This window comes from Sycon ciliatum, chromosome 12 (assembly GCF_964019385.1).
Source record: "Sycon ciliatum chromosome 12, ocSycCili1.1, whole genome shotgun sequence".
Classification (NCBI taxonomy): Eukaryota; Metazoa; Porifera; class Calcarea; order Leucosolenida; family Sycettidae; genus Sycon; species Sycon ciliatum.
Window position 1 is genome coordinate 6,931,618 of NC_088654.1, and position 16,727 is coordinate 6,948,344.

The 16,727-nt window shown below is 45.5% G+C and overlaps 1 protein-coding gene across 1 annotated transcript; it reads left to right on the forward strand.

Annotated features, from left to right (window-relative positions):
• Nucleotides 1-367: 367 nt before the first annotated feature.
• On the forward strand, nt 368-6,774 carry LOC135827913 (uncharacterized). The gene is made up of 5 exons (XM_065340350.1): nt 368-506; nt 2,072-2,162; nt 5,233-5,346; nt 5,727-6,059; nt 6,680-6,774. Exons 1-5 carry the CDS (start codon nt 498-500, stop codon nt 6,772-6,774), a joined length of 642 nt encoding a protein of 213 aa, XP_065196422.1. The 5' UTR covers nt 368-497.
• Nucleotides 6,775-16,727: the final 9,953 nt, after the last annotated feature.

The following is a 16,727-nucleotide window of genomic DNA, read 5'->3' on the forward strand; positions in this document are numbered from 1 at the left end:
ACAGCATAGCCATAGGGTCTTCTTTCCCCGGTGATTTTGCCAAGCACGTTCCCTCGGCTGTGTTTTCGCTGATCAGGGTCACCAGGTCACGGTACGGTTTCGTTCTCTCCACTCTGTAGACCACTGGTAGACTTCTCCCGACTCAACTGATAAGCGGCCGCGCAAATCTTTGAACTGTTGATCTCCTAACTACCTAAGTGTACTGTGGGTTCAAAGTTCGCATCAGGTTCAAACAGGAGTACTAAAAAGCACATTTATTAGTACGTAGATCTACTCCCTGGCTCATGCCGTCTGGTTCCAGGTTCAACACAGTTCAAGTCAGTTGTGCCTGATCCCAGACGTACAGATGAAACAAATACCGGTAATTGTTGCAAAATTCATTTGTTTGTTGGTTTTGGCGACTGTTCGAGGGCTGAGTAGCACTGTAGTGTTGTGTTTAACGTCAGGAGGACGGGTTCCGCGCTTGGGCAGGGGATTTTCGATCCTGACGTCGGAGGATGGCGGCGGTGAGTCCGTTTTCAAATAGGCCAGAAAGTATGGATACAGTAAATGCACTGTCGTTGCACACACCTGGTCCTGGTAAACACTGCCATTACGGTCACGTGTCCCCTTACGGGGCCGACAATATAGAACGACGAGCGGGACCATGTAAAGGTTCGAGAGAGCCATCTCCAGCAGCTATGGATCTGCACACACACACACACACACACACACACACACACACACACACACACACACACACGCACACACGCACACACACACACACACACACACACTTGTACTTCTTCTTGTACTTGCTCACTGCCAAAACTGGTCACGTGGGTCTCCCCAGGAGAGGGGAGAGAGACTCAAAAGGAATCTTGGAAAGATGACTCAATTGGCCATTGAACCACCAAAGGGCCGACACCCTTGAAATCCCCAAACTAGGGTTCTGCGCACACACACACACACACACACAAACACACACACACACACACGTTATTATTATTATTTTCATTTAGGTCCTTGATACAAAACATCTAGTAGTAGGGAGGTTTAGTTTGCACGTAACGGAAACGCGCAAGTGGGTGATACACGTACAGTGGATGAAGGGCACCCACGTTGCAATGTTGTGTTTAGTCACACGGGACAAACAAAAGCATGAAGCGAAATGCCCAAACCTGGTCAAAGACGAAGCTACCCGGGCCTAAGAAGCTCATCGAATATTTTTGATTTCGTGCTTTGGAAATTTGTTCAGCTGAGCACCCTCACAGCTAGCTCGCAAAATGCGTTCCATTCTGATTTTCACCCACGTTCTGGCGGAACGTGGGTGAGCCTCCATACACGGTATGTCGTGAATCAGAAAACGTCTGTACGTGGGTCACTGAGTATCACGTGGTACACACACGTAAAGTACACACGGATTATGTGAGATTAAACCTCCCTAGTATCAGTATTCAATCTTCCGACAGCTAGGTGTTTCGAACTTCTTAGGTCTTGTCAGCGGAGCTCGCAGTGACTGACCTACTCGTAGCTTATAGGCGATTCAGACTACGGCCAAAATCACGTCTGAACTTGAGTTTCCATGGTGATGCTGTCGTGTTTCAAATTATTATGCACAATCCCTGATCAAACACGTCTGAGTCGTAGAAACGTGGTCACAGTTGGCTGTAGTCTGAATCGCCTACAATCGCAATGGAGCTCAGTTAACAACAACTGAGCCTGAAACTGTTACTGAGTAACCTGAAAACTGTGCAGTGACTGTCACTCATGCTCCCAACAAATTGATTCAAATAACAATCGGATACTGAGCCAGTAAATAGAAGTAAAATAGAAGAAATCACATGGAATCGAGCTATGAAGCAACTATCCGCGAAGTGCGATAACTCAGGTCGTGGAATGTCTCAGCAGCATATCAGTTTTGTGGCCTGTTATCGCACTTTTGACTACTTATTATCTTGTTACAGCCGTGGATAGTTGCTTTATAACTCGTTTTCATGTGATTTTCTCTATTTAAAATAACAATCTGACGATCGGAAAAAGGACAATGGAGTTACGACAATTTGAACAGTGATGTATATGTACTGTACAGGTATGCGCTTTTACTTCACGCTGGCACCACTCTGCTGTGAAACTCCTGACGTTGCTAGTGCTTCATACAGCGAATGCCCAAACTGCTTCCAGTAAGTCTCTCTCTTTCTCTTTCTCTCTCTATCTCTCTCTCTCTCTCTCTCTCTCTCTCTCTCTCTCTCTCTCTCTCTCTCTCTCTCTCTCTCTCTCTCTCTCTCTCTCTCTCTCTTACTCTCTCTCTCTCTCTCTCTCTCTCTCTCTCTCTCTCTCTCTCTCTCTCTCTCTCTCTCTCTCTCTCTCTCCCTTCCTCTCTCTCTCTTCTATTGGCGCGTCTGGCTGTGATGAAGCCGAGACCCAAGGTCGGCAGAGCATCCAGACCACGCCACCACTCCCCTTATTCATGGCTCACACATGACGGGTTTACGTGGCTCTAGTAAAAAAAAAAAAAGAAAAAAAGTAGAGCACTGTGTTTAACCCTTTATGTACCAGGGGCTGTCGCAGCCAAAGAAGCAACCATGGTATGAAATCTACACAACTTTCGTATATGCAAGTTGTGTTTTCCTGACTCCATATGTGAGCCAGGGCACGCTAAAATATGACCACAGACCAAAAATTCGATTTTCAGTTTTTTGTTCAAAAATGATCGAACACACCTAATGTTCACTGTCTGAAAGTTTTGGATTGGTCGGACATGTCTAAGTGTTGCTACAATGGTATTATATGAAGCACTGTTGAAATGGTGAAATTCTATGTACAGCAATGGGATTGTCATTTTTGCATACAGTTGATATGTCCCTTGGTTCATCCTTTCCTGGTCAGTTCCTCTGTCCAGGGTCTTATAGCCTGAGCTGACGGGTACTCGCCACTTCCAAAATTCCTATAGGCAGCTTAGCTGGCTGTCCGAAATACCTCCTGTTTGTTGGGAAATTCCTCCTGTTTGTTGGGAAACATGGATGCAGTGAATGGGATTTCGGTCTTTGACCACTATGTGGTGGGTCTGATCTACTCACCTCCCACCGCTTAGGAGCTGCATCTGCGCATTGATCCAAGAGGGTGGTGGCGTTCCTGCGGATGCGGAAAACTGGGCCTTTGGCCGAGTCTCACGCGAACCTTGACATTTTTTTTGGAGCACCACTGGAGAACCGCCAGCGAAAACACGGTCAACATCTGTAGATGACCGAAAAAGTTGGCACTCCACGTACTCTCCATCACACTCCACCTCTACTTTCAGATATACAGTATACACTGTTGCACACAGTCTTCCTCAACATACTCGACGTCGCACTCTTATTCTCCAAATCCAAATCCAAATCTTGACCACTTCATGTTTTCAACAAGTTAGCAGCGACTTTGTAGGTGTAGCTTCTGACTTCTGTGACACTCCCCCTGTAATGTGTTGGACTTACACCTGTCATACTGCGAACGGTCATTTCGTTGAATAACACTTTGTCAGAACAATCACAGTTCCAAGAAAGGGTTTGCTCCCTTTCCCAGGACTGTAGAAGTGGACTTTTGGCGGTATATCAGTATTTGACCCGGGTCAACTGTCTTCATGTAAACGCTCACCTCTTTTGTCTATCGTACAGACTTTCAACCCGGGCTGAACTCGACCCGGGTTGAAATTTCTCATGTAAACACAGCCTATCAATCATGAATGAGCTGCGAAATTTCATCGAAAATACCCCCCCCCCCCCGACGGGACATGACATGACAGTGGTTTGTCTCTCTTTTGTCTCGTAGCAGGGTGTATCGTACATCTACATGTGTACGTGTACTATAGACCGTTTCTACCGTCACACTCCGATCTCTCTGTACTACAGCCTACAGGGATCCGTTCCGCACAAACTGGTTGTCGGGAACTGGATGGTGCACAGGATGAAGAGCTCAAACAGCCAAAGAGGGCAAGCAAAGAAAGCAATGGTGAAAAATACAGTCAAGTTAATTGGAAAAATCAAATCAAACAAATAGGAAAATCCAATTACAAAAGAAAAGAATCAAGCCAGGAATACCAAAAAAACAAAGAGCAAACCCGCATCCGCAAGCACTCCTATAGCTCCTGTTTTGGCGGCTCTGTTTTGGCGTCTGGCCGCGCCGTCCATGACGAAGCTGGACGGGTTTACCCCCTTCGGGGCGTTGAAGATCCTTGACGGCACTAGCGGCGATATTCATCTGTTCACATTCAACTTTCAGTTATCACGTGCAGCTATGGGCGTGTCCAACGTCACGATCTGCGATAGCGACAATTCAACTGTGACCTCGATCATGCGCATCTTGAGGTGTCCCAACCACCGCTGTTGGTATGTGATGGCGAACTTTGCTGGTCTAGCCAGCGCTTTCACCGACCCCGGCCGCGTTCAGCTGAGTATCTGCGCTGAGGACGACATGGTCCGTACCACGGCTAACCTGGCACCGTCACATTATCATGCCCTCCACAATGGCCGCTCGAGGACTCCGATCACTGTAGAGTTTGAAAAAGGTGAGGGCAAGCATGTTCCACAGTGAATTCTGCTGCTTCCAAGCCGCGGAGATGGATGCAAGTGAAGTCTCGAGGCAACAAAGGATGCTGACCAGGGGTGTCGGGCACGCCACGGTCTCTACGGTATATAAGCCAAGCCACTCTGTGTCCCAGCATCCCGTGAATCAATAAAATCCACTGATGCGGGCTCTAAATTTCGGGAAATTGCTCATTGGAGCCCCCCCCCCGGTGACTGCTTCTGTCACTTTTGTTTGGCCTAGGGTCTCCTGTTTGTACTTTTCGAGCGTGAACGTTGATGCAAGTTTTGACAGGTGCTGTTTCTTTGTGCTCATTGTTCGTGTTTGTGAGAGTACACACTAGTATTGGAAGCCTGGAATAGGGAGTATGGGTCCAGCATCGCCATTGCCAGCATGCTCTGGTGGCCTGCTCTCGCCCATGGCTTGGTGGTGTCTGGCTAAGTGAATTTAACCGGTGTAGCTACTTCAAGCAGTCGAGTTTGTTTTGCTTCAATGTCATGCGTGTGTGTGTATGTGTTTGTGTGTGTGTGTGTGTGTGTGTGTGTGTGTGTTTGCGTGTGGGTGTTTGTGCGTGTGTGTGTGTTTGTGTGTGCACATGTGTTTGTGTGTGTGTGTGTGTGTGTGTGTGTGTGTGTGTGTGTGTGTGTGCGCATGTGTGTGTGTGCGTGCGCATGTTCCTGTCTCTTGCAGGCCACTTCTGCCAAACGGGTAATGTCACGTGTCCACCTAATTCACATTGCAAGGGTAACAGTTCCGACTGCCTCTGCAACGCCGGTTTTACACAAGTGGAGGATAAATGCATAGGTAAGGCAGAAAGAGACAGACACACAGAAACACAGATAGACAGACATATAGACAGATAGATAAAGAGTTAATTAAATAGAGAGACAGACAGATAGATAGATAGATAGAGATATAGAGACATAGAGACATATAGAGATAAAGAGATAGATAGACCAGATAGACAGACAGACAGACAGACAGAGAGATAGAGAGATAGTAAGTTTATGAATCACTTAAAAAAATGTCCAACCAACATTAGCTCTATCCGGGGTGCCATGAGATATTTTTTAAATGTTTGGTCGTGAAAACCTGGTCACTTTCCAGACCACCCCCGCTTTACAACAACATGTTTGTCGAGAAGTGTCTAACCCTGTTTTCGTGATTTCCTTCTTTCTCTCCAGTTTGGTTTGGCGGTGCTGAAGAGCTGCCAGGGCATGACAATTGCAAAGCCAATGAGTACTTCACCGTGCCAAGCGATTACACGATAGCCACCGCCTGGGCAGACTACGCGTATGCAGAACGCGCCTGCTCCGACTTTGGCCTAGTACTGCCGCCAGTGAGCGTGGCAACGCGCTGCTTGCACGACTTTGTCTTCGGCCTGCTGCTGCCCGACTCGAGCCAACGGCACGAGATGGTGTGGGTGCAGCGCGCCGACGGCACACTACTGCAGCGCAGCTCGCGTGGACACACGTACACCGCATCGCGGACCGCCACCGCCAAGCTGGTCTGTTACAGTAAGCGGCGGCGAATTTCCTGTCCCAATTTTCTACTGAATTTCGTTCTGCCGGACCGTATTTAGAATGGCAGTTGTGTGTTGTGTGCTGTTCTACAGGACCTTTACCGTAAAAATCGTTCAAAGGTGCACGTCCGAAATAGACACCATTCATCTTTTAATCTGTTGCACCCAAGTTCGTCCAGATGAAAATACTACCCGAAGCAAGTATGGGCATGGTTTTTGCGTGCAGAACATGTATATGTGCATGCTATGGCATGCGCTGGAGAAACATTTCGACCGCTATGCCCACGTCGAGATCAAAAGTTGTTTTGTGCCCCTCTCAAAAGTTAGTACGGGTTTAAAGGGGAACTGTCACCAAAAAATTTCTTTGTCTTATCTTGTAGTTCTTTGGCTCCTGATCACGATGGTGTTATCCGTTTTTCTCTGCGATGGCTGGAAGTGGGTGAAAACTTGAAAAGAAGGTGCCCAAAATTGTCCCGAAGTACCGAGTGACGTCACGCCGGACTTGACCTCCACGCGTACATTCATCGTCAAAAACGAAGTCCAGCCCGTGTGCTGGTCGATCGAGCTAGCTGTTCCAATGTACGGTGCACGTGTGCCTTTTGAACTGTAACACAGATGGGTACATCGTACCGAAGGAGAATGCCAAAGATCATGAGGCAGAGCTAGAGACCCACGTGCAGCTACACAGCCAAATCAAAATAAAAAGCTGAGCTACCTGAGCTTTCACCTTTTTGACTTCTTCCGCGAGGATATAAGTTTTATTTTGTGAGCACGGAAGTCCGTCGTTGTTTTGAACTTTTCGTGTGAGGAACAACACGATGATGAGTGCGTATGCAGAAAACAATACTCCTCCGGCCGGCGATAACACCACCAACCCGATCCCCAAAGGAACGCAATGTAGGTACGTGAAGGCGATTCATCTGGCGATGTTGCTGAAGATGCAGATGACAAACTCCGACGTCTTTCATTTCAGAGCCGGGTGGGCAACACCGCCACCTTCGGCTTCGATACAACGACATCATTTTCAAGCACGAGATATGTGTGTCACACTAACAGCAAACAAACATCCTTCCACTCTTTCGTAATCACAAATAATACAAACAGCTGGAGCTTCGTGGAGGAAGTACCAGTGCGACAAACTGCTGTCGACTTTTGTTTATTTTGTCCCTTTTTGGCGTTCTCATTGTGTACAACGTACACATCGAGTGTCCGAGTTCAGAAGGCAAGCGTGCACCGTACATCGAACAGTTGGCTCGATCGACCAGCACACGGGCTGGACTTCGTTTTTGACGATGAATGTACGCGTGGAGGTCAAGTCCGGCGTGACGTCACTCGGTACTTCGGGACAATTTTGGGCACCTTCTTTTCAAGTTTTCACCCACTTCCAGTCATCGCAGAGAAAAACGAATAACACCATCGTGATCAGGAGCCAAAGAACTACAAGATGAGACAAAGAAAATTTTTGGTGACAGTTCCCCTTTAACCACGAAATTCGAAAATAGGTACGTGCCTATTTATGTATAGATTATAACAAGGGACCGAGTGTGTATAGAGATCTATAGTAGTATAGTTACCATATTGTGGTTAAACCCGTACTAACTTTTGCGTGGGGCACAAAACAACTTTTGATCTCGACGTGCGCATAGCGGTCGAAATGTTTCTCCAGCGCATGCCATAGCATGCACATATACATGTTCTGCACGCAAAACCATGCCTATACTTGTTTCGGGTAGTATTTTCATCTGGCCGAACTAGAGATCTATAATAATAATAATAATAATGATAAAGGGTTTGCTCCCCACACCGGAGCTCGCGCTTTTCCGCCGACTTTACTTGACACTTGACTGACTCACGACTGCCATCCAGAGCACACGAGAAGTCCATCGAACCTTCGACTCGGCAAACCTGCAAGAAAGCACCACTCCCTGCTCAATACACAGTGTTTCGGGGAATTCACCCCTCATCAGTTGAGCTTGAGTAGGCTGAGGAAGATTGTGCCTGAAGAGCACCACTTATATAGTGCTCTCCAGGCACAAACATCACCAGGGATACAAACTTACAGAGACGCTCCGTTTCCAGCGCGACAAACTTCCTCAGCCTACTCAAGCTCAACTGATGAGGGGTGAATTCCCCGAAACACTGTGTATTGAGCAGGGAGTGGTTCTTTCTTGCAGGTTTGCCGAGTCGAAGGTTCGATGGACTTCTCGTGTGCTCTGGATGGCAGTCGTGAGTCAGTCAAGTGTCAAGTAAAGTTGGCGGAAAAGCGCGAGCTCCGGTGTGGGGAGCAAACCCTTTCTTACAAATCATCGCCGAAGTCGCAACCACTACTTCGTACTTAATAATAATAATAACAATATTAACTGGTTTGAGGGAAAGAGACAAACGGGAAAAGTCTGAAGAAAAAATTGACTGCCACCACCAGGACTCGAACCAGGGACCCTCGCTTGTAGCTAGCGATGCTCTAACCACTGAGCTATGGTGTAGTCGTCATCCCAGCAGAGGCCGTTCAACATTTTCTTCAGACTTCGTAACTCACACTTCCTGATAATAACAATAATAATAATACCACAGCACGCATACAAAGGCCAAAGAACAATGCATGAGAATGCGTCCATGGAGCTATGAAGCCGAGACCTCTGGTCGGCGGAGCTTAATGGGCCCCACCACCACACTCCATCATTCACCCCAGTGTCTGGAGATATGTGGATTTTGTAGAAAAAAAAAGAAAAAAAAACAAACACTGAAATTAAGCCAAGTCCGCTAATTTCAGTATAAAAACCGAGGCGAAGCCGATGTTTTGTTAACTGGTGTATGTATCTCGATATACACTCGGTCCCTTTGTTATAATATATTTATACATGTACCTCTCCATCTTCACCGTGTGTGGCCTCCTAATGGCTTGTTCCTCGCCGACAACTACTGCTAATTCCCCTTAGTGGTGTATATGGAGATATATAAACCACTAATGGAGGGCATGCCCAAGACTGTGGGTGTATATGGAGTGAGGTATAAGTGGTTTTACGATGGCAGTCATGCACTATGCGTTGCTTTACGGGACCACATGCAGCATGACTGTGATGTCTCTCTCATCGTATATGCACTTGAGTGCGGCACACCTGCTGAAGCGTCACGGCAGGAGCGGAAAGCACCATGGTCCAGGACGTGGCTGGTCCACCTCTCAGGGGGTGCACGATCAGCTGATGACAATATTCTTCTTCCCGCAGTCTTTGTACATACCGTTTGCAAGTGGAACTACATTACGGCTATACCGTATGTCAGCGCTTTCAAAGCCATGGCCTTATGTTCGAAACACTGCTGCTTTCCTAACTTTTTAGATGCAAAAATGACTCACCCGCTACGCCAAGCCATAAAAGTCAAAGCCTACACATAAATTTCACTCTAAATCCCCTTGTTCACCCTTCCTGCTGGGCTGTAAGTTTGTTAGTAGAGTACTTATTTCTTCATTTTTACAAAACACACTTCAGATGTCATCTCATTTATGAAGCCCATGGCTTTATAGCTGAGACTGGTTTTATAATGGAATATACCTCCATGGCTTTAAAGGTGCAGACAAACATGTACTGTAGGTCCTGCTACATCCCAAAATGCATTCATAAGTGTAGTTACTTGAGTATGTGATCGATCACCGCTCGGTAGGGGTGAAACGATTAGTTCGAATATTCGAGTATTCGTTCGAAAATTTCAAACGAGCGAGTATTCGAAATTTTGCACTCGATCGTTTTTTTAATTTTTTTATTTATTTATTTTTTTTCAGTATTGGCATTGTATTTTTCAAAAACTTTTTGTTGTACCACTGGTCCACGGGTATGCATGCGTTATGCATGGTTTGAGTCAGTATTTTAAGACTTCGACGATGCGATCACCACGGCAAGTAACGTTCTGAGATATGAAAGTACTGATGAAAATCGTTACTTTACACTCTGTACAAGACATTGGCGCCTTTTGTTCTATGTTCACAGATAATTTCTTTCGAATTGGTCGAGAACTCGCAAATCTAGTGCTTTTGAATTTTGATAAAATACTCGAAATAATCGGATACTCGATCGAATATTATGAACGAGTGATCGATTGGTCAAAATAGATACTCGTTTCACCCCTACCGCTCGGTCAAACTTGATCCGAGAGGGCTCCGAGTTGTTCGAACCGACCACTGAGTGCCTCTGCTATCAACTGGATCTTTCAATGCTGAATTTATCAGTGCAATAAAGAATAGAATTGATGCAGACATGGCCAGACAACATCGAGTTTAAAGAATTTTATTATTGTTGAACGAATTAGCCAAAATCGATTTTCGAGTTTCCATTTCGTCAGTTGATAGTAGGGAGGTTTCGCTCTACAGAGTTACGTATGAAAAAAACGTAGGAACTGCACGGAATCCTCATACGTAAAAATCAGCGCTGTTGGGTTTCGCTCTGCGTGATTTCTCCACAACTGCTAAACATGCGTTGTTGCTTTGGAGACGCGTTGGCTGCATGCGCCCACCGCATGCACCATGACCCGAAACGGCGTTTTCCATTATATTTTCCACGTGGTGTACGGTGTGTGTACCTTGTGTTTCGCGCGGCTTGAACATTGCCATGGACAAATGCGGAAATGCGAAAAAATATTTCAAAAAGTCCTACGGAAGACCCAACGTAGGAAACAGCTTTCCTACGGAAGTCCGTAGAGAGATTTACGTATGAAAGTTGCCCTCGCTCCCCGGCGCGTTCGACATGCGGATTTTCATACGTAATTACGTAGAGTGAAACCTCCCTAGTATCGGAACTGGGGCGCAAGTCTGGAGTAGAAATATGCCCCTCTCGGGTTCGAGCCACCCTTGTGCAGAACTTTTTCTTCTTCTTTTTCTGGACTGGTTTTGACAAGAATAGCTTGTAAGATTGCCTGGCAAAGTATGTTCTGGTGGCCACAGCATCATGAAACTTGGTAGGTACTTTCCAATCAACTTGAAGACCATCTTTGACTAATGTGAAGTGAATCCATTAGGCAGTTTCAATTTTTTTGATGGCAGTAATATGTGAATTGACCTCAAAATTCACAAATTGATAGCACTGGACAAAGTATGTTCCGGATTGCTGCAGAAGGTCATAACAGACTCTTTCCATTCCTATTATTTTTAAAGCTATCCCTCAGCTGGTCGCAGTGTCCTACAGGATAACTAGGCATTGCATGCATCTAGTACGATACTACTCAAATGTTTAATGTTTTTTTATGAATGAACGCGTTGTTGTGAAGTCTTTTTTCATTGCGACACCTCAAATTCCACTGTACATTAGAAGAATCAATTTGGCAAGTTTTGATAAAAAACATGTCGGGCCATTTTTCATTTATGGTCGACTTTACTTCATAAAAGAGCCAATTTGCGCATTGGGGCCATCTCTGAGTTCATGTTCTGTTGTTGATATTGATGGAAATCCTGCAAAACCTCCCACAGGACACTTCTGTAGAAGACGGACTTTCTACCGTATCATACCGTATGTACCGTATATCGATAGACTTACCATATCATATATATAGTACCGTACGTCGTGTGTACGTTATGTTGGTGCATGGACTTGTTGCTGTGGTGTAAAAAGCAGTCTTCGTCTTGAGTTCGTCATGTCAAGTTGTGTTTCCGTAGTCGTCTTGAAATGAACAGTCTTTCAAATGTAGTTATCGTCGTCCCTTTGTATAAGTGTGGAGATTGCACGGGACTGGGTGCGGGTGGAGAAAAGGCAGTTACAACAACTTCCTTATGTCACCCAATGCAATGTACGCAGTCAATGCTTCTTATCAAAAGACTGACCAGACAGCTTCATAATAAAGTGTTACTATCCAAATGCGTAAAGTTCGTAAAAATGGCATTTTTGAAAGTCCCATAATTCCCCAATATTAACAGTAAGTGGCCAATTTTGTTTTGGTATTTCACCTATACACACCCTACAGAAGACACTGACGTCTTTGGATGAAGAAAATTCCTGGCCAATCAGACATAATAATAATAATAATAATTAAAAAGCTTCCGTGGAGATAAAAATGTAATCAACGCAATAAATAGAGTAAGCTGCGCACTCAGTACAAACACCATAAGCAAAACTTGTTTTCATGTATAATAAATAAGCTAAACGTTTTCGTCGCCATCTCATCAGAGGATTACTGGCAAATCAACAAAAGCTCTTAACCCTTTAAGAGCCGCTCCATACTTGAATGCGTCGTAAACGACGCATTCAAATGCAAAACTTCAAAAGATCGTAACTCAGTCCAATCTAGCTCAAATCCAGTGATCGAAATATCCAGGGCGAAGAGAAAACTCTCACCCGTCGGGAGAAACAATCCGCGAAGCGCTGCGAGCAACGGTTCCTGAGATAAATCACTCGTAAGTTGAGCCGCGATCGCGGCAATTTCAAAAGCGCGCAGTGCGACTTTAGTATTGAGAATTTTGAGACTTTTCGTCACGCTGGTTTACTCGAATTTGCACGGGTTTCACTGTTGATATTGTCAAGAGTACACAGCGAAAAAATTGGAACTCCACGATCGAGCAAAATGAAATATCTGGAGCGGGACGCAATTGGACGCATTTGGGGCATTTTTCGTGCTGTCGCTGCGATCTAGCGCTGGATAGACGGTGTGCTGGCTATCATGATCGACCTCATTCTCTTCCTCTCGCGGAGACCTTTCCAGGAAGCCCTAGATTGTGAGCATTGAGTGAGTAGAACTGAAGCTATGATCCAAGGAACACGAAAAAATGCAGAATTTTGAAAATTTCCTGTGGCTCTTAAAGGGTTAACTCAATATATATACGCACAATGCAAGTAATAATTTAGACCCTAACTAGCGCGATAAAATGAGAGCTGAAAGAAACATTACACCATTCAACGATATCAGGTGACAACAAATGCGATAAATTCACCACTAGAAAGTTACCAAGCAACCACAAACGAGAACTACTGATCTAAATTCACAAACAATTTCAACGTAAACAAATTCTTTTTCTGCCTACACAAAATCGGCCTGGTGGTAAAAATGTAAATAGACTCCAATACACGCAAATACCTTTGACTACGTGAACGAGACCAAACAGAAAAGCAATCATCAGCATAACTAGAACGACAATCACTATTCTGAACAAGATGGTTGGCGATAGAAGATTCATACACCCTAACAACGCTACTAGAACCAGTACATACTTTGGAATTACGTGACAATGAAACCGACCTGACATTCCTTGCCGCTACTGCCAATCCAGACGAGGCCGACGTAGATGTCCGTACCAAAGGCACGTCCGTTGCTGGCACTGCCTGCTGCGATGATGCTCCCTTTGACGTTCCAATGGCTGTTGATGTTGATGAAGAGGAGGAGGGAGATGAGGAAGACGCTGACGACGACGATGACGACAACGACGGGGACGATAAATAATAATAATAATAATAATAATAATTTTTTTAAAGAGGTCGGAGGCGGATAATACTTTAAAACGAAGGTAAGTTATGGGTCGCAAATATCCACGCAAACACACATCCAGTCATAATAAGGCACTTGTCATAAGTATCCAAACGTTTTCGGTCCCTTCTCATCAAGGATTATACAGGGAATGGCTCAAGCTGGAAAGACTAAAACTTATATAGCGTAAAGATAATTAGATAACAACACTCGTGACAAGGCGGAAAATTATCAAGTTTAGCACGACACAAAACTCGAAGGAAAATAATAATAGTGACAACAACATAGTGAGCAAATTAAGTTACATTGTTACCACCTCGACGAGGAGTAACACCAAACAATTGTAGCGACAACACATTTTCTTTCTGTACGCAAAGTTCAGGATCTAACTTACGGATATACAAAGCTTCTAACACAGCCAAATGTTACGCACATCTACCACGTGACAATATTGAGAAAACATTATCACTGTACAACTCACGACAATTGGTACGGGCTGACAGATGTTGCTTGATTGACGAAGTGCGATTCTTAGCTCCATTGGGTGTTGTCTCCTCCAATGTCCCGTCATCTCGCCTCTTCGTGGCATCACCACTATCTGTCACTATCTGTCACCACTATCTGTGAAGAGGCGAGATGACGGGACATTCGGATACTTATGACAAGTGCTTTATTATGACTGGATGTGTGTTTGCGTGGATATTTGCGACCCATAACTTACCTTCGTTTTAAAATAATAATAATAATAATAATATTAACTGGTTTGAGGGAAAGAGACAAACGGGAAAGGTCTGAAGAAAAAATTGACTGTCACCACCAGGACTCGAACCAGGGACCCTCGCTTGTAGCCAGCGATGCTCTAACCACTGAGCTATGGTGTAGTCGTCATCCCAGCAGAGGCCGTTCAACATTTTCTTCAGACTTCGTAACTCACACTTCCTGTGAATCTACACAGGCGGGTGGGACGCAGCCCTCACTGTAACCCACACACTTCACGTACAAACTAGCACGCGGGGAGCCCCAAGTCATAAAATATTAACTGGTTTGAGGGAAAGAGACAAACGGGAAAGGTCTGAAGAAAAAATTGACTGTCACCACCAGGACTCGAACCAGGGACCCTCGCTTGTAGCCAGCGATGCTCTAACCACTGAGCTATGGTGTAGTCGTCATCCCAGCAGAGGCCGTTCAACATTTTCTTCAGACTTCGTAACTCACACTTCCTGTGAATCTACACAGGCGGGTGGGACGCAGCCCTCACTGTAACCCACACACTTCACGTACAAACTAGCACGCGGGGAGCCCCAAGTCATAAAATATTAACTGGTTTGAGGGAAAGAGACAAACGGGAAAGGTCTGAAGAAAAAATTGACTGTCACCACCAGGACTCGAACCAGGGACCCTCGCTTGTAGCCAGCGATGCTCTAACCACTGAGCTATGGTGTAGTCGTCATCCCAGCAGAGGCCGTTCAACATTTTCTTCAGACTTCGTAACTCACACTTCCTGTGAATCTACACAGGCGGGTGGGACGCAGCCCTCACTGTAACCCACACACTTCACGTACAAACTAGCACGCGGGGAGCCCCAAGTCATAAAATATTAACTGGTTTGAGGGAAAGAGACAAACGGGAAAGGTCTGAAGAAAAAATTGACTGTCACCACCAGGACTCGAACCAGGGACCCTCACTTGTAGCCAGCGATGCTCTAACCACTGAGCTATGGTGTAGTCGTCATCCCAGCAGAGGCCGTTCAACATTTTCTTCAGACTTCGTAACTCACACTTCCTGTGAATCTACACAGGCGGGTGGGACGCAGCCCTCACTGTAGCCCACACACTTCACGTACAAACTAGCACGCGGGGAGCCCCAAGTCATAAAATATTAACTGGTTTGAGGGAAAGAGACAAACGGGAAAGGTCTGAAGAAAAAATTGACTGTCACCACCAGGACTCGAACCAGGGACCCTCGCTTGTAGCCAGCGATGCTCTAACCACTGAGCTATGGTGTAGTCGTCATCCCAGCAGAGGCCGTTCAACATTTTCTTCAGACTTCGTAACTCACACTTCCTGTGAATCTACACAGGCGGGTGGGACGCAGCCCTCACTGTAACCCACACACTTCACGTACAAACTAGCACGCGGGGAGCCCCAAGTCATAAAATATTAACTGGTTTGAGGGAAAGAGACAAACGGGAAAGGTCTGAAGAAAAAATTGACTGTCACCACCAGGACTCGAACCAGGGACCCTCGCTTGTAGCCAGCGATGCTCTAACCACTGAGCTATGGTGTAGTCGTCATCCCAGCAGAGGCCGTTCAACATTTTCTTCAGACTTCGTAACTCACACTTCCTGTGAATCTACACAGGCGGGTGGGACGCAGCCCTCACTGTAACCCACACACTTCACGTACAAACTAGCACGCGGGGAGCCCCAAGTCATAAAATATTAACTGGTTTGAGGGAAAGAGACAAACGGGAAAGGTCTGAAGAAAAAATTGACTGTCACCACCAGGACTCGAACCAGGGACCCTCGCTTGTAGCCAGCGATGCTCTAACCACTGAGCTATGGTGTAGTCGTCATCCCAGCAGAGGCCGTTCAACATTTTCTTCAGACTTCGTAACTCACACTTCCTGTGAATCTACACAGGCGGGTGGGACGCAGCCCTCACTGTAACCCACACACTTCACGTACAAACTAGCACGCGGGGAGCCCCAAGTCATAAAATATTAACTATATAATAATAATAATAATAAGTCAAGTGTCAAGTAAAGTCGGCGGAATAGCGCGAGCTCCGGTGCGGGGAGCAAACCATTTCTTAATAATAATAATAATAATGTAAATAGGCGTCGAGGCGACAATAGTTTTAGAATTGCGATCAACAGAACGAGCTGAACCGACATTTTCACAAAGGCTTTTATTGTATTCAAAAAACGAGTGGATACGAAGGCAGTGAAGAACATGGAAGAAAGAAAAAATGTGCTATGGAAGAAATGATGAACAAAAAATTTGTACTTCGAACTAGTTTTCGCACAACACTCCTCAGGAAGCTACGTTGGACTAATGAAAAACAATCCAGAAAGATACTAATAAAGAGAAATGGAGTGAGAAGAAACAACACCTATGAAACTGATAATCCTAGCACTAAGGTAATAACAGGAAAAACTGCGAAAGCACTTAACGAACTTGTAAGGACTACTAGTATACTGTGACACAAGATATGACACCATGGCC